The sequence below is a fragment of the Oreochromis aureus genome, linkage group 11 (assembly GCF_013358895.1).
Source record: "Oreochromis aureus strain Israel breed Guangdong linkage group 11, ZZ_aureus, whole genome shotgun sequence".
Taxonomy (NCBI): domain Eukaryota; kingdom Metazoa; phylum Chordata; class Actinopteri; order Cichliformes; family Cichlidae; genus Oreochromis; species Oreochromis aureus.
Window position 1 is genome coordinate 22,453,065 of NC_052952.1, and position 24,651 is coordinate 22,477,715.

Here is a 24,651-nt window from a genome sequence, read left to right on the forward strand (position 1 = left end):
GTGAGTTCTTTCTTTTTTTGCCATCTGTAATTCAAAATGATCATGTTATTATCTAAAAATTTCATATTCTTTTATTATTTTCTCAGCATTTAAAATGAGTAAGCTGAAAAAATTGAGTGTGCTCCCACGACTACCTTTAGAGTGTAATTATATCTAAAATGTGAACACAGAAGTCAATAACTAATGAACAAAAATGCTCTAAAGCTTTATCTAACAAAAAATTTCTGTTCACACGGCCTTGTTACATATCTGCCTGCTTTCATCTTAAAGTTTACTTGTATATCAGTAACAGGTTTTCAATTCTGTTACTTAGTATCAGCAAGGACTTCATGAGTAACTAAGTTTATTTAATCCTCTCAGATATACTCATTACCCCTCAGCTGCAAAATGCTGATGCAGTCTTGTCACCCAGGGGCGGCATGAACACCTAAGTTTGAATGCAATAACTTGATAAAGCTGGGATGTAGGATTTTCAAATTGATACCATAGGTGCATCTACTATAGATCTCTGAGGAGTTTAAATCTCAGTAACCTCGATCTAGGAGACTGAAAGGTAGCACCCACTGTTATTTATCAATTTTCTTTGCTTCCACTGAGTGGCAGTAGCGCTGAGGTCAGAGGCTGATTTTGTTGAAATCTCCCTTTTTACCACAAGGGTGCACTATTGTCACTCACTCGCTGTATAAAATACTTAAAATTGGGCCCTACATAATTTTTGAGTCAAATTTGAACAGTTTTTATACTAAACCACAGTAAAAACACCTTAAGTGTCATTCTCTGGCTTGGAATTTGATTACTTTCCCTAATGTGATCCAAATTATATAAAAATATTATACTACTCTATAGTGCTAAATGTAATCAGAAGGCTTCAGATCCATTGGCATGAGTCAGATCAAGGAAGATGGTGGCTTTAGGGAATCCCAAAATTGTACTACCTGTGTATATAGATAGATATAGATATATAGGACAAAGGTTCAAGGGGTAACTTGGCACCGTCTTCAGCTGTGTTCCCACTAAATTTGTCCAGGTTCCCTTGAAGACATCACCCTATAGGTTTCTTAAGGATTGTGGGAAAATCTCCAGACAGTGTGAGAATAAAGCAGCACAGGTGTGGAACAGAGGTCAGAGGGTTACTTGACACAAGGATCACAAGATCTGTGACAGGACTGTGATTCAGTGGATTGCTCTGTTGCCTCATAACAAGGAGGTTCCTGCTTCAAATCTGAGTCGCAATTTCAGTGAGTGTCGGAAACTCATTGAAATCCCACATGAAAGGTTTCATACCACTGCTTTGAACACACACTTTGAAGTTTGCATGAGTTTGTTAAATTTTATTTATTTTTTAAATCCTGTTTGTGTTTGGTAAAACAGAACATGATATCTTGTAATAATAGATATTTTACTCCAAAATAAGTGTTTTTAGATATCAAATACACTCTTCCTGCTCTCTGAAACATTAAGTGGTATTCCACCTATTCGGGAAACACAACGAGGAAACATTCAGTGTTCACTGACTCATGTTTTATTCCCCATTGTAGACCTGCGTGCCAAAATGTGTTTCTTTTAACTTTGCTGTGCAAATAAAGGCATTTTAGTTTTATTTCAAAAAAGGAGTGCCTGGGACTTAAAAAAATGTATCCCTTCCAAAGTGCACCTCACATAGAAGTGAGTTGAATGGAGGACATGGTCCTTCTCTTATAGTTGACCCAGATCAAAACTGACCAGAGGATACAATGAAGGCATATAAGAGTCACTGGCCAGTGATGTAGAAGGAAACTGTATGGGGTGTATTGGTGCATAGCTGGTGCTACACCCAAACTGAACTGTCTGGCATGTGGAAGTTACACCAGGAATGGATTTCATCATAGGTGGGTGTGCACCAACTGAACTCCCTCTGAGAGGGAAGTACGAGAAGTTTTAATGAACGGGTAACTGAAAGCCCAATAAATTTATCAAGAAGGTTACAATGAGAACTTTATCAATCCTGAAGTAAGCTTGTTGAAAATATATGCTTAATCATCTAAAGTTAAACATTATATTTGCACAAAATTAGTTTTCATTTATTGCTTATTTGATTCAGAGACTGTTTACTACGTCCAAAGTTTATAAAGTTGGAGACCCAGACGGTCACAGTTCTTACAGTCTTCATATAAAACTATGCATCACATTTTCTTTCAGTTTTTTTGTGGATCTGCTTGGACTCTGTCTTTCACAGTCCTTTAAAACTTGTTCTAAGATTGACTTTACTTTTTTTTTTTTTCTTTTTTTTTTATATCACAGCTGACATGTTATCAAGTCTGTCTCAAATGTACTATTGAGACAGAAGTACCAACTCATGCCCTGGCATAGTTTAATGGGTTTGTGTCCCTCATGTTCCCTCATGTAGACTCTCATGTCCACTGAGTTGAATGAAAAAAATGTATGAAACATAAACCTTATTATTATTATTATTATCATCATTATTATTATTATTATTATTTATAAGTTTGTAACAGCTTCTGCTCTATAAATATCAGCTAAATGAATAAGTAAGAGTGCTTATAATTGTTATTAAAATATGCTCTTTTGGATCGATAGCAAATCTGAAACATGAGGTGGCAGTGTTGCACTCATTTAAGTCACTAACTCTAGTTAGTGTAGCATCCCTCCACAGTCCTTCTAACCCACATGACCCACAGTCTTCACATTAATAACCTATGTTCACCCACAGCTAAACAGCTTAAAAGCAATGATGCCCAAATGGAGATATATGAAATATTATCTTTAGTATGGAGCCATGCTATTGGAATAAATGCAGAATGTGGTTAGACAATTTTCTGTAATAAGCAAGGCCTTTCCTGGGTGGCAGCATATGTGGTTCCTTAACTAGTTAAGGATTCAAATGATTTACTTATCAGGATATAATTATAATCATATGGCGGCTCTTAGGTCTTAAAATCAGGATAATATGACCTCAGAAAAACACATGAAATAGCAGCAAATGGTTTCTGTATGACTTTATCAGATTCTTAGATCACTGTGTGGAAATGTTGCCCCACTCTTCTTTACAGTATTGCTTCAGTTTACTAAAGTCTGCAGGCATTTGTTCATGCACAGTTCTCTTAAGATATTTCTACAGTATTTCAGTCAGGTTGAGGTCTGGACTTTGACATTGATTCTCTTCTTTTTCAGCCATTATGTTGTAGATTTGTTGCTGTGGTTGAGTTCACTGGGTTCATTGTCCTGTTGCATGACCCCAGTTTTGGTCAAGCTATAGTTGTCAGACAGATGGCCTCACATTTGACTTTTTAATACTTTGGTATATTTAGGAGTTAATGGACAACTCAGTGACCATAAGCTGCCCCTCTAAATCAATACCATGTCACCACCATGATTAATAATAATTAATAATCATGCATAATAGTTCCTGTTAATGTAGCTACTTTGAAGTATTTTGCTCCTAAGCATTTGCACTATTAAACCACCTATGTAGGATAATAACTCGCACATGAGTAAAGAGTCTAAATCTTGCCAGCTACTATATACAAAATGATGTTCTTCCATAACACACCACTTTATGTGTAATACACTTGTTTAGGACACAATGCTTTACCTTAAAAATACCCCTAGCAATGTTTTCTGACATTGTTCTCCCCCGTTAAATGTTTTTCCTGGCATTACGGATTAGAGGATGTGTTAGATATGTATTTAAGAATTTTACCAAATTCAAGGTACACACACACACACACACACACACACAAGGTCCCCCTGTTCAAAAAGGCACATCTAAAGGCCAGTCTTATGTTCTAAGGTGAACATCTAAATAATTCAGAGAAGGCTGAGGAGAAAGCGTTGTGCTCAGATGAAACCTAAAATGAGCTTTTTGGCACAGGAGAACTTGACCACATTGAGGGTCCAATGGACAGGGCCATGTACCATAAAGTCTTGGAGGAAAAGCTCCTTCCCTCAGCCAGAATACTGAAGATAGGTCATGGATGGGTCATCCAGCATGACAATGACCAAAAAGATACCATCAAGACAACCAAGGAATGACTACAGAAGAAATACATTAAGGTCATGAGAGTGGCGTTTCCGTATCCCTATACTGAAGAACACTGTGGAGGGAGCTGAAGCTTTGAGTTCTTACGCAGCAGTCAACAGACCTACATGATCTAACAAGTTTCTATAAGACAAGTGGACCAAAGTCCCTCCTGAAATGTGGGTAAACCTGGTCACCAAATACAAGAAATATCTCAGCAACAAGGGTTTCTCCCACAACTACTGAATCATGCTTTGCTTGTGGATCAAATACTTATTATTTATTTTATGGTTGATATTCTGTCTCTCTCCATTAAATGAAGCTACCATAAAAATAGAAACTGGTTATTTCTTTGGAAGTGAGACAAATTGCAAATTCAGCAGGAGAAGTAATAATGTATTAAGAAATTCTTAGACAAAATGCAGAAGCTGCATGGAGAAAACTAGGCTCATCTTTCAGTAACTTGTAGAAACACCTGTAGCAACAAATGGTTTCTGTATGACTTTAGATTAGATTGTTGGATGACTGTGGGGGAAATGTTGCCCCGCTCTTCTTTACAGTGTTGCTTCAGTTCATTGAAGTTTGCAGGCATTTGTTCATGCATAGCTTTCTTAACGTCCTGCTATAGTATTTCAGTCAGTTTGAGGTCTGGACTTTGACTGGGCCACTGCAACATCTGGATTCTTTACTTTTTCGGCCCCTCTTGCTTAGATTTGCTGCTATGCTTGGGATCATTGTCCTGTTGCAGGACTCCAGTTTTGGTCAAGCTTTAGTTGTCAGACAGATGGCCTCACAATTGACTCTTTAATACTTTGGTATATTTAGGAGTTCATGGACAACTCAGTGACCATAAGCTGCCCCTCTAAATCAATACCATGTCATCACCATGATTAATAACAATAAATAATCATGCATAATAGTTCCTTTTAATGTAGCTACTTTGAAATATTTTGTTTATAAGCATTTGCACCATTAAACCACCTATGTAGGATAATAACTTTCACTGTGCTGCGTTCCGCTTGGCCTGTTGGTACCTATCAGCTGACTCCGGAGTCTCACAGGCTAACCAAGCCCGGTAGGACTCCTTCTTCAGCTTGGTGGCTCCCCTCACCTCTGGTGTCCACCATTTGGTTCGGGGATTACCACCACGACAGGCACCAACTACCTTGCGGTCGCAGCTTAGTGACCAAGGAATGACTACAGAAGAAGAAGTACATTAAGGTCACGAGAGTGGCGTTTCCGTATCCCTTTCCTGAGGAAGACTGTGGAGGGAGCTGAAGCTTTGAGTTCTTATGCAGCAGTCAACAGACCTACATGATCTAACAAGTTTCTATAAAGACAAGTGGGCCAAAGTCCCTCCTGAAATGTGGGTAAACCTGGTCACCAAATACAAGAAATGTCTCAGCAACAAGGGTTTCTCCAGCAACTACTGAATCATGCTTTGCTTGTGGATCAAATACTCATTATTTATTTATAGCTGATATTCTGTCTCTGTCCATTAAAATGAAGCTACCTTAAAAAAATAGAGACTGGATATTTCTTTGGAAGTGAGAAAAATTGCAAATTCAGCAGGAGAAGTAATAATGTATTAAGAAATTCTTAGACAAAATGCAGAAGCTGCATGGAGAAAACTAGGCTCATTTTTCAATAACTTGTAGAAACACCTAAATATTGCCCGGCTCACAATACACCCGACCCCTACGATGCCTCCTGTGGGTGGGTGGACCTGCAGGAAGATGGGCCCATGTCCCTGTTTCAGACTGTGCAAGGCTGGGCCCCATGGACTAAGGCCCAGCCACCAGACGCTCGCCCTCGGGCACCCTCCCCGGGCCTGGCTCCAGGGCGGGGCCCCGGTAACCCTATCCCGGGCAGGGTGAACTGTTCCCTCAAAGGTCTTGTCATAGGGGTCTTCTGAATCGCTCTTTGTCTAGTCCCTCACCCAGGACCAATTTGCCATGGGAGACCCTACCAGGGGGCAAAAGTCCCCAGACAACATAGCCCCTGGGATCCCTGGGACACACAAACCCCTCCACCACGATAAGGTAACGAAATACTGCTAACTACTATATACAAAATGATGTTCTTCCTTAACACACCACTTTTCGTGTAATACGCTTGTTTAGGACACAATGCTTTACCTTAAAAATACCCCTAGCAATGTTTTCTGACATTGTTCTCCCCCGTTAAATGTTTTTCCTGGCATTACGGATTAGAGGATGTGTTAGATATGTATTTAAGAATTTTACCAAATTCAAGGTACACACACACACACACAAGGTCCACTTCTTCAAAAAGGCACATCTAAAGGCCAGTCTTATGTTCTAAGGTGAACATCTAAATAATTCAGAGAAGGCTGAGGAGAAAGTGTTGTGCTCAGATGAAACATAAATTGAGCTTTTTGGCACTAAGTAAACCCAGTGTGTTTGGAGGAAGAGAAATGATATGACCCAAAGAACACCACCCCAACAGTCAAACACGGAGGTGGAAACATTATGCTTTGGGGCTGTTTGTCTGCCAAGGGTACAGGAGGACTTGACCACATTGAGGGTCCAATGGACAGGGCCATGTACCGTAAAGTCTTGGAGGAAAAGCTCCTTCCCTCAGCCAGAATACTGAAGATAGGTCATGGATGGGTCATCCAGCATGACAATGACCAAAAAGATACCATCAAGACAACCAAGGAATGACTACAGAAGAAGAAATACATTAAGGTCATGAGAGTGGCATTTCTGTATCCCTATACTGAAGAACACTGTGGAGGGAGCTGAAGCTTTGAGTTCTTATGCAGCAGTCAACAGACCTACATGATCTAACAAGTTTCTATAAAGACAAGTGGGCCAAAGTCCCTCCTGAAATGTGGGTAAACCTGGTCACCAAATACAAGAAATATCTCAGCAACAAGGGTTTCTCCCACAACTACTGAATCATGCTTTGCTTGTGGATCAAATACTTATTATTTATTTTATGGTTGATATTCTGTCTCTCTCCATTAAAATGAAGCTACCATAAAAAAAAATAGAGAGTGGTTATTTCTTTGGAAGTGAGAAAAATTGCAAATTCAGCAGGAGAAGTAATAATGTATTTAAGAAATTCTTAGACAAAATGCAGAAGCTGCATGGAGAAAACTACTCCCATCTTTCAGTAACTTGTAGAAACACCTTTAGCAGCAAATGGTTTCTGTATGACTTTATTAGACTGTTGGATCACTGTAGGGGAAATGTTGCCCCGCTCTTCTTTACAGTGTTGCTTCAGTTCATTGAAGTTTGCAGGCATTTGTTCATGCATAGCTTTCTTAACGTCCTGCTATAGTATTTCAGTCAGTTTGAGGTCTGGACTTTGACTGGGCCACTGCAACATCTGGATTCTTTACTTTTTCAGCCCCTCTTGCTTAGATTTGCTGCTATGCTTGGGATCATTGTCCTGTTGCATGACCCAGTTTAAGTTCAGCTTTGGTTGTCAGACAGATGGCCTCACATTTGACTCTAGAACATTTTGATATACAGGGGAACTCATGGTTTACTCAGTGACCCTCCAAATCAGTAACCTGGCTCCATCATGATTGACAGGTGGAATGAGGTGTTTTTGTTGTTATGCCATGTTTGGCGCAGTGCATGATGGTCACACATCTCCAATTTGGTTTTGTCTGTCCAAAGCATATTGTTCCAGAGATCTTGTAGTTCGCTCAGATGAAACTTTGCAAACCTAAGTTGTACTGCCATGTTCTTTTCAGAGACAAGAGGCTTACTCCAGGATGTAGTTTTTCAGTTTTTCTGACTGTACTGTCATGAACTTTAACATTTAAAATGCTAAGTTTAATTCAATTAAATTTAATTTATATAGCACCAAATCACAGCAACTATTGCCTCAAAGTGCTTTAGATCAGTTAGTCAAATGCATTTGATTAGCAGCACCTGGTTGCTACTTGTTTTCAGCATTGTTTTCATAGATTCAACAAGGTGCTGGAAACATTGATCAGATTTTGGTCTGTACTGATGTGCATCACATAGCAGCTGCTGAATTTGTAGGTTTGCTCGCTTACAAAAATGGTTCAAATACTTATTTTATGAGTCCTGGATTTTAAAAATCAAGACTGTAATTAATTTGGAAGTGAGCAAACTTACAAATTCAGCATCAAATCAATATTTTGCCCCCTGCTTACAACACTATACACAGTAACTCTGATACCAAATTTTGCAAAAAGTGTTGTAAGCTACCTTTATTTTTTTCAACATGTTGCTACAGAAAATGAAAACAATGAAAGTGTTTCATAACTTCTACTTTTCAAATGAACTGCATTACAAACCAAGACGGTTAGAACAAAACTGAAATTAATTTTCTGATAGAGGACAAATTCAAAAACACAAGTTAATGCTTTTAAACCGTTGGCAATATCAACGAAGCACAAACACAGTTTTGTTGGAGTTGACTTCCTTCTATATACAAACAGCGAGTTCTGAAGGCGTAAATCATTAAGTGTTAGCGCTAAGGGTTGATTAGACAAATTTCCAGGAAATTATTGTAAGTTAGCATTATGAACGGAAACTCTTCTCAAGTCTGTGATAGTGAGTCAGGCTGAGCAAGACTTTTATTATTTCCTTCTTCACTGTCACTCATCTGGTTGCTCAGATGTTTTATAATTTGCTCACTCAGGCTAAATTACTAGAGAAGATGCTGCAGCTTTTCCCTACTAATTGAACCAGCAGAAGAAGAGACGCTGGCAGGTGTGGTTTCAGAAGCACAAACAGTATTTTTACAAGCCCTTAAGGCACTGAAAGGCTTGAACCTGAATATCTGCACGTTGCCATTTTAACTTCCTGTTTTAGCGTTTGCTTATTTCGAGATCAATAGTTGTGATTCCTCAGTAGGCTAAAAGGGAAGAAGCCACCCACGTGAAAAAAAAACTTGACATTTAGTCACTGTCACAACTGAAGTGACGCAACAAGTCAAAGTCGAGAAAAATATATCACAGCTTTGTGTTGGTGTAGAAAAGCGAGGACGGGATCTCCAAAACACTGATTTAAATGATGTGTCTGATGCCCATTAAACTTACTGGCTATAAGGTATTTTCCCAATGAAAAAAAAATGTTAAAACATAACTCATGTTTAAGTCCTTTTTTGGTTCTGGCCTGTGTGAATAATAGTGTATCTTCTCATGCAATCCAGGATTTCCTCAATTCTTAAACAGTGTGTAATGGCAGCTTCATAAGAGCCACAGGCATGAGTTCATAATCTTAAAATAAACTGACTGTCAGAAAGCTTTGGTGACATTGTTTAAAACTTACTTCATTGTTTGTTTGTTTTGGTAATTATCAGAAACCACTGCAGGTGGTAGCTGACACAATCAAATTTTACCTTTCACTAAAACCACCTCATCACCTCAAACTGAACTTTGAGGTAACTTTGATTTGGACTGTTTGTAATAATGTATTGACATGTATTGAACTATATTGTTATTGTACAGTGACACCAACAAATGTAAGGTTTAGCTTTGGCTTCCTCCCAAAGTCCAGAGACATGCAGTTAGCAGTGTTTGATTAACTGGTGATTCTAAATTGGTCATAGGTGTGAATGTGAGAGTGAGTAATTGTCTGTCTCTCTCTGTTTACCCTGTGACAGACGACCTGCCCCATGGTAACGATAGACTCCAGTGGGAAAAAAAATTATTAAAGTGATGTAATTAGTTAAGATCAGACAGTTAGATGTATATGATCATTCAGTTCCTTTTAATTTAGGTACTTTAAAGTATTTTGATCCTAAACATTTGAACCAATAGATCATCTAATTCGGATTATAACTTTTACATAAGTAGAGTGTAAATCCTTGTTTTGCCAGCTGCTAACTGTAAAATGACGTTCTTGTGACACACCACTTTTCATGTAATACACATGAAAAATCCTGGAAACACCTCCACTATTTTCCCGACATTGTTTGCCCTGTTAAATACTTTTCTCGGGGGAATACTTTTCTATTTTATGTCTAATTATAAACATGAAATAGACCAACTGTCACTGTCAATACCAGGGCAACCACTGGAAGCACTTGGTGATGTAATTAAGACACATCAAATCTAAATGAGCAAAACAAAAGAAACCACTAAGTGGCTTAAAAAAAAACGCTCTCACGTTTTCTAGAGAATTTGCCAAATTCCAGACTGAGATTTGATGGACTGTAAAGATTAAAGCTGATGAAGAATTACGGGTGGTGGGGGGGGGGGGGGGTCCCGGTTTGTTAACCACCCACTGAGCCGGTCTCATGATTTCTGCATGACCGGGCTTTGTATCTGAGTTCTGGGCACACTGCCTTTTGTTCTCGCGCCCTCGGTGGGCGGCCGACGGGGCCCGAACCAGCACAGAGCCTCTTTTCACCGTTTGCTCGCCCATCACTCCGCTCCGCACGCGCCTAGGAGCACGCCCCACCTCCCCTCCCCTCCCTACCCCTTCTCCCTGTTTGGAGCTGAGCGGAAGCCCGGCTGTGCCATTTCCTACGAACTGAACCTCCCAGATCGGAAACTTTACACATCGTGTGCTTTCGTCAAGAATGAGTAAGACAGGGCAACGTGCAGCTAAGCGCGTCTAGGTTTCTTTAAAACACACCCCCATAGGAAGGCGGACCTAATTTTGAAGATACATAAGAGGTGTAGACATGAGGTTTATTTTAAACTGGATACATAGAGGCTGGCACAAACCCAACAAAGCGGTAAAACTTTAATTTTTAAACTTCCTTTGCTGATTCATTTATGTCATTTATTACTGTAAAGAGATTTACTTTGCTTGAACTTAATTGTTATATTCTTTAGTGATACTGCTTGTATAAAAGTGTTAAAGTAGCCTGTTGGGTGTAAAACATTTTTAAACTTTAATCCGGACATCAGTTCAGCATCATCTCCGGCTCCATCGCACCACATGGGTTATTATAACGCTCTATGTAGACATCACTGATGCGTTATTTTGTGCTTTATATGGATAGGAAATAAGGCAGGGCAGTAATTTAATTGGACAAGATGAGGTTATGTCACTTTTTTCACTCTTTATAACTTTAAAACTGGGGGAGCGAACAAGTGGAGGTTGAACAGAGAAAAGGAGGGAGGGGCTTACTGTCATTGCTCTAACAAATTCTCCATCACAACTGACAGATTCACACAGTGCCGAGAAGTGTCTCCGCTGCCTGCGCATAGTCTCCATTACCAGAATCCATTAGGGGTATGTACTCTATAGCTCTCAATAACTATAAGAGGCTTCAAGAGGCTGATTCTTTTCTTTGTAAACCTCAAGATCCATAATGATTGTCTGATGCTGCATTTTGATCAAAATGTGGTAATGTGTGTGTTTGCTTTGCTTATTGTTTTTCAGGTTTTCCTGCTGACTGCTTGCACACAGGTGTGCTCATAAAGAATTAAAACTCCCACTGTCCTTTCTGTGAACATCAAACAGAAGAGATCAGGATGCAGCATCTGGATGATGACAAGGTGAACATCATAGTCTTTCACTTATGCTCTTTGATAATTGTCGCTTGTGTTGTTTTCATTTGCATTCATTTTCATGATCAGAAATCAATTTGATTCTTTTTGACAATGAGCCACACCCGTTACGCTGGAACGGATGCTGAGTTTCACTAGCAAAAACCACCAAAGGATGAGTTTATGTGAGGCAAGTCAGAGTGAGCCTTATACAATAGACCTGCTGGTTTTCTGTATTTTTCCATCTTGGCAAAAGCAGGAGTGGCGGATGAGAGTTGAGCACTTCAGGACGTGAGTAAGAGAGTGTGATTGGGAGTCGAGACTGTTGGCTGGCAAGTCTGAACTTGAGCATGTCATAGTTCCTTGTTTTTATTGCGTCCTGCCTTGGAGAGAAGTTGGATGAGGGCATAGCAGTCCGACTGCAAACTTCTTTATAACAACAGCACAATGTTGTGATGCGTGCAGCACAGAGGAGTTAGTGTTATTGCTCATATAAATGAGCTTCATGCACCTGCTTCCCTGCTACTTCTGAACTTAGCATTTTGCAAAGCATTGCTGCGGTTTCTCTGTTGTAAGACGTTTCTTGCAGTTACTTCATTTTCATGGTTATTTCTTAACTTTTTTCTTTACATAATCTTGGACAAGGCAGACAATTGCAAGATAGCATGAATGTGGAAGCTGAGTTCTACTTTCCGATTTTTATTATTATTTTAAGACAGGCATCAATCTAGTCTAACTGCATGTACTTATTAATATTTTATTATTAAATTATTAATGTGAGAGGAAAAATCAGTCAGCAGTAAGACAGGAATTTAAGAGAGTTGAGTTTAGAAGGCGAAGTTCAAGCAGCTGCAGACTGATACTTTCTTTTTTTCTTTTAGCTGAATCCTTAGTTGCAAACCAAAGTTGGACTAGTATGCAAATTCTACTCCAAAGTCATTAAAGAAAAATAGATATTGAGCAACACTGTGGGCTTGGCTGCTGATGTTACTAGTATCCTACAAATAGCACATGCATAAACAAACATGCGAATGCATGACTGTGCAACCACATGCCTCGGGACAAGTCGATACAACCCAGAGTCAGATGCGTTATGATTGTAAGATATGCAATGCTCCGCGCTCAGCTGGACACGCCCCAGTAAGAGGGGATTTTTTTTAGGGTGATTTTAAAGTCATGTCTTAGGTAACACACACGTTTACACATGCACCCAGGAGCACCCGCTACACTCAACCTCCATCTCCTCCACAGTCAGGCACACATAACGCTCATTTGCTCTTCAGGTCACGCAGTGCTAATGTCACTGTTATTCTCAAAAATGAGGTCACTTCCAACATTTTTACCTTTTCTTCCCTCGCATCTTCAAGTGTCAGTTTGAATTAGAACTAACTAGAAATGTGAAGTTGTCTTTAGTTCACCAACCTATGTCCTCATTACTACCGCAGTTTTCTAAAAGCAGGACTGACTGCAACTGCACAGACCCCACCCATTACTGAATGTCACAAATAGCTAATTCGGCCCTAACACCTGTGCATTCAGCTTGTTTTAAGTGGTGATATCTCAGTGAGAAGCAGTGCAGCGTGCAGCCTCAGTCCTGGTGAAATATTGTCACTTATCAGCCCTCTGTCTTTATTTGGTTCGTCAGGTCCTCTTGCGTGCTGTTTCATTCTGAGCCATGTGAAATTTCTGATAACTACAGCGCACTGAATATGAGTGCTACAAACTACTTTTTCATTCTGAGCCACGTGGCAGTTTCAGATAACTGCAGCATTTTCCTGTTTTGGTGATAGTACGAGCATTTGGTTTCCTGTAAAAATGTAGCATTTAAAAAAAAGGATTAACCACATGCAAAAATTGGCAGCTTATTTCAGGAAGTCTGTTTAGAAGTCAGAATGTTACTAATATTGAGGCACTCTGTTCTCAAAAACTTTCAAGATGTTTAATCTGTCCAGGCAGTGATATCATGTACAATAAAAGGACAAGTCTCTGTGTGCTTAACTTGGCAGGACTGTTTCTAAAAGTGTCTGTTTTTGACTTGACAAACTGTCCAAAACAGGCTCCTAATCCATCTGATGAATGTTTCACGGATGCTGCTTAGTCGAGTTAATGTTGCATCAGCAGCAGATTTCGAAACTAGATGGATTAAACTTGATTAACATGGATTTCCTTTAATTAATGAGCCTGTTTGGACATTAGCCTTTGCTCATTAGATCGGAGACATGAAGGAAAGCTTTTGCAACAGTTCTTAGAGATTGTTATGTAAACGGATGTAATCGTTAGGTTAGTTTTAAAGTCAAAGCGAAACTTGGACCGAGAGTGCCATTTTCTCTTTATGCTGCCCACACATAGCATGACTGAAGTACGGCGTCATTTAAACCAGTGTTCAGTTCTCCTTAGCGGAATGATTTTACATATTGGAAATGTCACTCCTCAAGCAAACTGCCAGAGTAAGGGATTAATGTGAGGTGTATTAGCTTGTTAGTATGCGCTAAGCCCATTTTAATTCTGAAACAAGCAGGAGCAAACACTCACAATAGGATTCAGACTTAGTTTCTCAGGGTGTCTTTAGCTACTTATCTGAGCCACAAATCATGGTGCTTTGCTGCATTGCAGCGGGCCTACAGTTTCTAATGCAGCGATGCAAAAACAAGAAGCGAGAGCAGATGGAGAAAGGCTCATTGTTTGTAATTACCAGTGTGACTGTAAACAACAAAAGCTTTGTAGAGCCCAGAAGAGGCCATTCAAACTGAGGGACTGATTGGAGAGAGGCTTCATCTGCAATTTATTGTGGCGACAGATAATAACTCAGTGTTTTCTCCTCTCTCAACAGCCCAAGAAGAAGTTGACGCCTTACCTTCTCTACTGCGTTTCAACAGCAGTCATCGGCTCCCTACAGTTTGGCTACAACACCGGCGTCATCAATGCACCTGAGCAGGTGTGTGATTGATTGAGTTCATGCACAGTTTTTCCCACATTTTCAAAATAATAACTGGACTGGTTCTTATGTAGTGCCTTATGTAACATGTCTCATTCACCCATTCACACACATTCATACAAGCACTTTTTTCTAAGTGCTTTCTATGTAACTTTCACACTCTTATTAAAAATTGTGAGCAACTGCCCAAGGATACTTTAGCATGCAGACTGGAGCAACCAGGAATCAAAACACCATCCTTCCGATTAGTAAATGCACCTCCTGAACCACATCCACCCCTACAGAGAACATTAAAGCAGTCTGCACCATTCCTACATTAATCATATATGCATCCCTCTCATTCCCTCGTATTATTGCAGTGATGACTGAAATGTTACACAGTTAAGAAATTTTATGGTGGTCAGTATTAACATTTGACCTACATGAGGGGTTTCCAACTCCAAGCCTCAAGGGCCGGTGTCCTGCAGGTTTTAGATGTGTCTTTGATCAAACACAGCTGATTTAAATGGCTAAACTACTTCCTCAACATGTGTTAAAATTCTCCAGATGCTTGGTAATGAACTAATCATTTAATTAAGGTGTGTTGACCCAGGGTGATATCTAAAACCTGCAGGACACCGGCCCTTGAGGCCTGGAGTTGGACGCCCCTGACCTACATGTCTGCTCTCATTTGTATTATGAGGATGGTAAAAGTTATACTGCCCCCATGTGGAAGAGTTAAAAACACCCCCTAAGTGACACTAAATCTGGTAGACTTTACTGATGTGAAAAAATAATAATCTTAACACTCCAACCTTTTTTTCTTTGTTTTATCAGAAACTGCGGACATTTTTCACCAATGTGTCTCAGAGCCGATACGGGGAGCCTTTTGAGCCACAGACAGTTACTCTGGTGTGGAGTTTTGCTGTGGCCATCTTTAGTGTGGGAGGCATGATCGGGTCCTTCTCTGTTGGAGCAATGGTTAACAAATTTGGCAGGTGAGAAAATCAAAGATAAACACTGTGGTGGTGGGACCAAACGAATCTACTATTGAGAGTGCGACACAGACTCTGGTTTCCCTGGTTGCCTATTTCACTTCTGTTTTTGTGTCTTAACACCAGACGAAAGTCCATGCTGATGAACAACATCCTGGCTCTACTGGGTGGCGGTATGATGGGACTGGCGACTCTGAGTCAATCTTTTGAGATGGTCATCATCGGCCGGTTCATCATCGGCGTGTTCTGCGGTCTGTGCACGGGTCTGACGCCCATGTACGTTGGCGAGATCTCTCCCACCGCTGTCCGCGGAGCCTTCGGCACGCTGCACCAGCTGGGTGTAGTTATTGGCATCCTGGTGGCACAGGTACACAATCACGCTCAACACTAAACATGCAAACCGACATAATAATCTTTTCCTTTTTATAGAAGGCCACATTTACTCTCAACAGATACCGAAATTTAGATGAGCATAAATAAACGAAACACATCATGTTTTATAAGCCGAACACTTTTTATTTTTATTTGAAGCAACACACTTTTTGCTTTTTTCCACCTCATTTCATCAAAATGGTGTCCCTCATCAAATGCCTCCGATCATATTCATGAATAAATTTCACATGACAGAGTGTGTATAATGAAAGAGGAAACAGACACTGCTCTAATAAAAGGCAGTGTAGCTAAAAAACGCTGGAGAGCTCACACTTTTCTGCACGTACCTGTGTGTGTGTGTCTGTGTACTCATAGCTGAAAGAGAAGAATTTCATATACCAGGAGTAAATTGACTCAAATGGGTCAATTTTATGCACCTCATTCCCTCATTATTTTTGCTGTGTGTTCCTCAGATCTTTGGTCTGGAGTTTTTGCTGGGCTCAGACACTCTGTGGCCTCTGCTGCTCGCTCTGACTATCCTGCCCGCCATACTGCAGACAATCATGCTGCCCTTCTGCCCTGAAAGCCCTCGCTACCTCTTCATTGTTCTCAAACAAGAGGAGGAGGCTAGAAAAGGTCAGTCTTAAGTCAGTTTGCATACTTACAAACCAAGTTGGCAACATCGGGTTGGTGAGACCGACTCTGACTGATTTTTAATGATGTGTGGGAAACTTTACTTTGTTATATAACACTCCGAGCTGCTTTTTTCTTACTTATACTTACCTCCTCCTCCTCTTTCTTACATCTATTTTACTTTTTGTAGCTCTGGTGCGTCTGCGTGGCACTGAAGACGTGGATGATGACATTCAAGAGATGAGGGAAGAAGGGATGAAGATGGCCATGGAAAAGAAAGTGACCATCTTAGAACTGTTCCGCTCGCCAAACTATCGCCAGCCAATCATTATCGCTATTATCCTGCAGCTCTCCCAGCAGCTGTCTGGCATCAACGCTGTAAGTAGACGTCACATCCCATAATACAGCGGCGTGATAGGGATATAATTAGCACATGTCAGACTGTGAGAAAGCGTCATGTGAGAAAAGCGATCTTTAAAGTTAGCCACGAATGCTTAAAGGAGCATTCACTGAAATTGCACAAATGTTTTTGACAAGCATGAAAGAAGATGTGCTTGTTGGCTTCGGGCAATGTTAGATAGAGTGGAATAATTTAAGGTTGATTGGAAGAAGATAAGCACAGTGGTATTTAATAGCTATTTTGTTAATAAGGTCATGTAACCAGGCTGACTAAATTCATTAGCAGCTGCTGTGTCTGACCTGACAATCACTGTGAAGCAGCCTGGAGCTAAAGGCTGCAACATTAACACTCATGACCCATCTCACCAGAAAGAAGCTGGCGCAGGTTACATGCTGCTACGTGAATCGTTTTTTGTGCAACCGTTCCAGAACGTGCATTTATCAGATTTTTTATAGTCAAATGATTGCACGTGGAGAATTTCCACTCAACTCTGCACTGTATCCTTGCACTCTCACCGCTCTCAGCAACCCTGTTTCCAGCCTCAGCAGGAGGAAAGAAACTATTAAAGCCACTGTGTGACTACTGTAGCTGCTGAGCATAAAGGAGAATCAGATGATATATCAGGGGTTAGTGATGAGGCAAAAAAAAAGAGGGGGAGAGGAAAAAACTGAGTGTAATAGAAAATAAATACAGGAATGAATGAGTAAATAAACACATAATTACAAAAACTTAAAATTTAATAAAAATTTTTTTACAAAACTTTCTGTTAGACTTGTTGTGAAGGAAAAGAAAAATACCCTAAATATGATAGTATTAATTAAGTGTTCATGTTGTGTCACTTCTTTTCATGTTGCAAAACTCAAGTGCAAATCTGCAGCATCAACTTCAACAGTTTTTTTTGATCTGCCAAAAAGCATCTAAAAATGAACTGATGCATGTGCAGTGAAATCATTTTCTGAGCACTTTTCATTCATCAGAATCAATATTAACTGACTTTTCCTTCATCTCCTCTTTCAGGTCTTTTACTACTCCACAGGCATCTTTAGTAACGCTGGTGTATCTGAGCCCATCTACGCCACCATCGGCGCTGGAGTCGTCAACACAGTGTTTACTGTTGTCTCTGTAAGTGTCTGAGTGGTTTAGTTAATCCAATGCAGGTTAAATATTATGTTGAATGTCAGTTGATAATTGCGTTTCTTTGAACTCCAGCTCTTCCTGGTTGAACGGGCGGGACGCAGGACGTTGCACCTGATTGGACTGGCTGGAATGGCCATCTGCGCCCTGATCATGACCATCTCCCTGTCCTTAGTGGTGAGTTCCTTATTGTAAAATAAAAATGAGAAGTAAGCCTATTGCTGCTGCATTACATCTTTTCCTCATGCTCTTTGTTTCTGTCTTTGAGCAGAAGACCACCCCATCTCTAAGTTATCTGGCAATAGTGGCTGTGTTCGGCTTTGTTGCCAGTTTTGAGATGGGTCCAGGTCCCATCCCCTGGTTCATCGTGGCTGAGCTCTTCTCCCAGGGGCCCCGACCTGCAGCCATGGCCGTCTCTGGTTTCTCAAACTGGACTGCCAACTTCCTGGTGGGGCTGGGTTTCCCTAGACTGGAGGTATTTTTCACATTTATCATCCCTGCAGAAAATGTTCACATGCAAACACATGTACAAATATTAGTCGTCTTCCAGTTTGTCTCATAACAAACATCCCTCTGATTTTCCCAGGAAATTTGTGGCCCTTACGTCTTCATCATCTTCATGGTCCTCCTCGTCCTGTTCTTCATCTTCACCTACCTACGAGTTCCTGAGACAAAAGGGAGGACCTTTGACGACATTGCACAGGGATTTGCTGCCAGGGTGGAAAAACCCTCCCATTCCCCGGTGCCTGAGGCAGTTGTGGTTGAAAACAAAGAGCCCCCACCGATGTCCCCCACAGAAAAAGTTCCCATGGTGAATCTTCCTTCAGAAGCAAAATGAAAAACTGTAGAAGATACAAAGGGTGCAAAGCAGACAAACATGGCCCTTGCACATAGCTAGTGTAAAAGTGCTATTATTATATATACTATTTTATATTTATATATTAATTTATATTGCATAAGTCAGAAATAATGAAAGGTGTGTGTTTGGAAGAAGCCATTTCAGTGTACTAATGCAAAAAATAAGTTTTAGTATTTTTTATATGTGCTTTTAAAGTGCCTTTAAAAAAATGAAAGAGTGTTTTTAAAGATCCCTCCCAGCTAGAAATGCTTAATTAATGGACAGAATTCCTCTTTAATCCTGCTTTAAACACGGTCTACACTTAAATGAATTACCAGTATTTAAGGTTTGTTGACATTTCCGGTGCCAGCTCCCATCCTTTTTTACCTTATAAGAGGATCAGCATATGTTCTGTGTGAGGTCTTCAGCTACCCTCAGTGTTAAAAGGTTGCAGGATTTGGGGGTTTATGTATTGAGGTCAAGCTTGAAAAGACGGATTTGGAGTTTGGTTGTTTGACTGCAAAAAAAGAAAAGATTGACTTGCTGTTCTGTGTGAAATGTCTTGTTGCCTGCCTTGAGGCAGAAAAAAAGCACTGAGGAGGGTTTAGCAGCAGTTCCTCTCCACTTCAGGTCCATATAGATTTTGAATAAATTTATTTATGCATGTAGAAAACAAAGACTTCCTCTCATCCAGCAGTAGCACCACTTCCCCTGACAGCAGAGGATGTCTCTGCTTGTCCGCTGTTTGGATGCGACGGCGTTTGTGCCGAGAATGAAATAAAACAAGGCGAGTTTTGTAAGCCGGAGCCGTCTGCATCAAATGTAATATTTGTATGAGGATGAGAGAGACGTAGTCTAGCACTGCCAAGTCTGAACAAAGCCTCTTTAAGGCTTCTCAAAAAAACAAAAGCTTACCTCTTTAATTTGCAGATTTCACTGCAGGGTACAAAGTAGAACAAGAAAAAAAAATGCTGGCGTTTACAGCTCAGATTGGATTTTAGAGACTCAGGTGGCCAAATGTGTACGTTTATAGCTCCTAACTGTTACAGCACAGAAAGGATATTTATCCATCACTGTACTTGAAACTCTTTCCACATCTGTAGAGCATTTGAGAGAAGCAGCTATTGCAAAGTAGGTTGTAAAATAAAATACAGTTTTAAAGCAGTGTTTTAAAGTATTTGCTAGTGTGAAACTGTTACCTCATTTGAGGGATGTGTAGAAGCACATTGTGGTCTACTGATAACTAAGCACACATCTCAGTCAAAACAGGTCATTACACACGCTAGACGATGTTGAATTTTTTTTTAAAAACACTACGTGAATTGTATTTATTTTAGAACCGAAGTGTCATTGTTTGCATTTGTTTTTAACTGTTTGAAATGATGTGTATCTATTGTAAAGGCTCCAGCTACTGTACACTGATCAGCTGCTGCAGCACAATATGATGTGTCAGTGTTCGCAGAGCAGCGAGTGTACAAACTGATGAGCTTAGCGGGATTATGTTAGCACTTTGGCAGTCAGACTACTGAATAATGATTGTGCATACTGTTTGCGCCTGTTACATGTAAATATGTCGCATGTGCCCGAGAGGTGTACAGTTTTCACTTCTCCTGTGAAACCTGTTACTTCCACCTTGATTTTTCTTGACCTTTGCACTCCTAGCCTCACTGTATCAGATGCAGTTGTGTTGCTTTGCAGTTTTCACATTTTTAATATGTATATTTTGCTCTTTTGTTATCTCTTTTTTGTTTGTGTAAATAAACAGAAGCAATTAGCCAAGTTGAGCGTGCGTCAGAGTTAGAGATGACCTTTGCTGCTCTGCTTTTCGTGCGAGACACTTGGCTTTGAGAAACCAAGAAGAAAAAGTTTTATATGTTTCAAGGGAAACGCGCCGCCTGACTAATGAGCGTAAACATCATAAGTTTTGTAAGTTTATAAGGCCACAAGTCAAAGCCAGTTAGTTATCATGAATGTTTAATGTTAACTGTCGCTCTGTGGTAATCCATCGGGCAACCACTTCTGCACTGCAGCGTTTCCTTCGCGTTTCGCTGCGGAAAAACCTCAGTGAGCTGAGAGGCGCAGTATTACAACACAAGCCACGAGCGCCGCTGTTGATGAATCAGGTTTAAATAATACATTTGTGTGTTGTGTTGACATTTTTGTTACGACCTCAAAAATCAAATCAGAAGACGCAGAGGGAACTTCCTGTGATCTGTTTTTAAATCACCATCTCGTGTTTGTGAGGTCACATCCAAAGGGAGTCGCTTTTCAGAATAGCAAAAAGACACTGATTACGATGCTTCATTTAGAATTTGCTCGCAGACAAAACTGAGGCGAAAGCTGATATTAAAGGTTTTTGTCATTAGTATTGTAAAACATTATCCGTCTTCAGTTTAAGCTGCGATCATGGCTCAAATTTCCATAATGCTTTGACAGATGAAGGGTCTGCTGAGTACCTGTGGGCTACAGATAGTTTACATCCCACTATTTGTTTACGTGCCTGCATCACACTGCATTCATTAAAAGCTGTTAGCAACTCCAGTTTTCTATGATTTCTAAGCAGATTAATCATTTATTCACAATGATCGGAGTCACAATGAATCGGGTCTGTGTGACAGACTAAACCACATACCTGTGCTCCAAACAGTGATTGCTAAGCACCTATGTGGAAAACCAGACTGAGATTGAAATTTCTCCCCTAGTAGGGCGCAAAAGTCATTTGTAGATGTTTACATACTTATCTGACAAGCAAAAGGTGCCCAGTTCGATTCCATGAGGACACACAAATCCCTCGGCTGTTGTGTCAGAGTGCCATCTGGCATAAAAATCTGCTAAATCCAAGATGTAGAGCTACCTGCTCTGAGTGAAAGCTGAAATTACCTTTTTCCTTTTTATGCTTATATCAAAATTTTTCTGACGATGGACAAGACAAGCTTCAGTGTGATTGGTCGCTTTAGCTATACAATATAATCTTCCATTTCCTGTTTGGCTTTACCTTGTGTACCTCAGCCCCTCGAAGAAGCACACAGCCTGTGGTAAGGGGCCCCCCGGCTGGCTGGGAATGGGGCCATCTAACTGTGTCAAACCCACACAGCACATCTCCCTGCAAGAGTCCATGGCAGTTACTCACAGCAGTGAACTGGAGCATGAAAGCCCATCAACAAGCTGCAGTACTGCAGGCTGGCCAGCTAGTGGCGTGCACAGACCAGAAGGGCTGCTCAGCTGTGTGTGTGTGTGTGTGCCTGAATGTGAGTGCGTGTCGACATACTGTCTGGATGAGCTGTCCTACAAGGCGAGGAGTGTGTCTGAGAGACCTGAGAGAGGGGGGGGTGTTAGAGCAAGAAGCCACATGAAGGATGGCGAGCGTCCAAAAAAACGTGTCTAAATTATATTCATTATCCATAAAGGCTGAGCTGAGTGAGATCAAGAAAAACAACAAAAAAGAAGTTGGTCACTCTCACATGCCACAGCTTGAAAAAATACGGGTTAGCACAGTGTCCAGACATGAGAGGGATGCCACAGTCTGCTGGGCGGTGTTGTAACGGACGCCGTTAGTCGTGTCTAGACGGCTGTTTTAAAGACCAGAAAAACTTGTTTATTAATTCTCTCCCTTCGCTCTCTGTCACTCTCTTGTCGGCTCTCCTCTCTGTCTTTGTTTCTCCTAAATAAGAAAAAAAAAACCCTCTCTCCCACTTTCCTCCTCTCACTCGTTCTCTCCTCCCGTCTCTGTGACAACAGTGTTTTGTTTACTTCCTCACTTGGCAGCGTACTTATTGTATCTGCTGCTCTGTAAATATTTTTCTGCTTCCCTCATCCATTCATCCATCCACCCCCCATCCCCTCTCTCTCTCTCTCTCTCTCTCTTTTTCTTAGATAAAGGGAGCAAACAGACTCCACCCCCTCTCCACCCCCCCCCACCTCTTGCTCTGTCACACACACTCACTCTATCTCCCTCTTTCTCTTTCATACTCTCTCCCTCCCTCTCTCCCTGTCAGTGTCATTCTGTAGTGGAGATGTGGAGTGTCCTTCTGTCTCTCTGTCTGTTTTTCCAGCCTAACTCAGCTGAGGAAGGTAAGAACCAAACTTTTGATTGCATTTATTCACGTCAAACCTGTGACCGCACGCGCTGTATGTGTGTGTGTGTGTGTGTGTGTGTGGTTATAGAGCTTGATGGCGTGTTTGTACAGCGCTCTCATCACGTTCCTGAAACAAGTCCACAAGTGAAGGATGGGCACTTAGTATGCAACTGTTATAGCTCTCTAAGAACAAGCTTCTGTGGGAATTAATGGGACTTTGACAATGTGTGAAACTGTGGCACATTAGTCTGCCACGCTACGAGTCAGTTCAAGCCACCCTGGATTATGAGTCCTCCACCTGCACCTTGGGACCCCCTGAATAATTACCACCTTTACCCCTGCTTAGACAGCCCTTAGTTTTCTGGGCTCTGTATTGTGTCTCAAAGCAACTGTGCACGTGAATATGCATGCAGATGCTTGTGTGCACCACTGTAGAAGCACATCAGATAGTAGTTTGTTGGCATGGAAGGGCCAGGTGCGTGCCAGGACCTATCAAGCTCCGGCAACAGAAGGATATGGAAATAAGGCAGAAGACAAATGAATAATAAGCCGCATAACCCCTTCTCTTTGCTATGCACTCGCTGACCTCCCACCCCCCTCCCGTGTCACTCATGATCTCATGGATGTGACGGCCGCAGACCCCCTCTTCTTCTTATCGTTGGCCCCCCTTTTTATTTCTTTTGCACTGGTGTCCTTAAAGAGTGTCTCCTGTTTCTCCTGTTCTCTGCTGGTAACTTTTAATGCTTTGCTTACATAAATGGAAAGAATGTATGCCTTAAAAAGTGCAAGACTGAGTGACTGTTTGTGTGTGTCAGAGAGAGAGAGAAAGAGAGCGAGTGACAGACAGTCTGAAAAAGATGGATAATTAAGTGAGACGCCATCTATGAAGTGTTCTGTCAGATCAGAGTGGGCTGACTTGAGAAACCTGCAAAAACATGATGACTCAAACTGGCTTTGTGTATATATCTATATATATATATGTGTGTGTGTGTGTGTCTCCATATGTGTGTGGCTATAGGTGCATACATGCCTTTAGATTCTGCCTATACATAGCTCCCGCTCCTACACCCTGTCCCCAGCACTAGAGAGGGTGTCAGCAGTCAGCACGCAATTACTTTCAAAGGATATGTCTCTATGTTGCAAAGAGCTGCACCTGTTCACGCTCATCTTCTTCTTTGGCTTTAGTTTACTGCGAGGTGTGTGTCAGTAATAGTCTGTTACAGTGGTAACTTATATGTCAGCCTCACGCCGTGGATTCGAGCCGCGCTTGTAACAGATGGCTTGGACTAAGATGAGACAGAATGACTGCGAGGAGAGAGGCCGGGCAGTGTAACGAGCCCATACTGACTCTGTGTAATTGAAACAGAGCTCGACATAATACAGTATTAACCCAATAGCATGGGCGTCCCTATAAATCCACATGAAGTGAAACATCCAGTTACATCGTGAATGGACGGTTTGGCATCTGCCTCTGCTTTCATCGCAGTAAATGACGTCTGGACCGACTGGATATAGCTGCACGCTAACTATTTTTAAAGTCGTTCTTTCTATTGTGAAATGTGAGCCATCTGCTTTTCAAGTACACTATATCTGCATCAAAAATCCAAACTATTGTCTATTTTTATATCACAGGATATGAGGAAGTGTCATTTTTTTCAATAGTTTCCTCTGTCCTAGCTTAAAAAAACCTAAATCTTTGCCGCTTCTCATGAAGACAAATCACAAGAGGTGTGAGCGACAACTGATTTGCGTCTCTCAAACGCAGCCATGTGTAAGTGTTGCTCCATTCGCCCACATGCATTGTTGATGTGAAGC

At 41.0% G+C, this 24,651-nt stretch overlaps 2 protein-coding genes across 2 annotated transcripts in view; both read left to right on the top strand.

Annotated features, from left to right (window-relative positions):
• The first annotated feature begins 10,610 nt into the window (after positions 1–10,610).
• Positions 10,611–20,544, top strand: slc2a3b (solute carrier family 2 member 3b). The gene is made up of 12 exons (XM_031744215.2): positions 10,611–10,714; positions 11,151–11,217; positions 11,368–11,483; positions 14,305–14,409; positions 15,226–15,386; positions 15,510–15,750; positions 16,229–16,391; positions 16,579–16,766; positions 17,806–17,910; positions 17,998–18,099; positions 18,194–18,397; positions 18,509–20,544. Exons 3-12 carry the CDS (start codon positions 11,460–11,462, stop codon positions 18,758–18,760), a joined length of 1,545 nt encoding a protein of 514 aa, XP_031600075.1. The 5' UTR covers positions 10,611–10,714; positions 11,151–11,217; positions 11,368–11,459; the 3' UTR covers positions 18,761–20,544.
• Positions 20,545–22,721: 2,177 nt separating this feature from the next.
• ephb6 (eph receptor B6) overlaps positions 22,722–24,651 on the top strand; it is a 47,427-nt gene continuing 45,497 nt past the window's right edge. Inside the window, exon 1 of the mRNA XM_031744170.2 lies at positions 22,722–22,831. Within this exon, the coding sequence (XP_031600030.1) occupies positions 22,774–22,831 (58 nt within the window). The 5' untranslated portion in view covers positions 22,722–22,773. The remainder of the gene's footprint in view (positions 22,832–24,651) is intronic.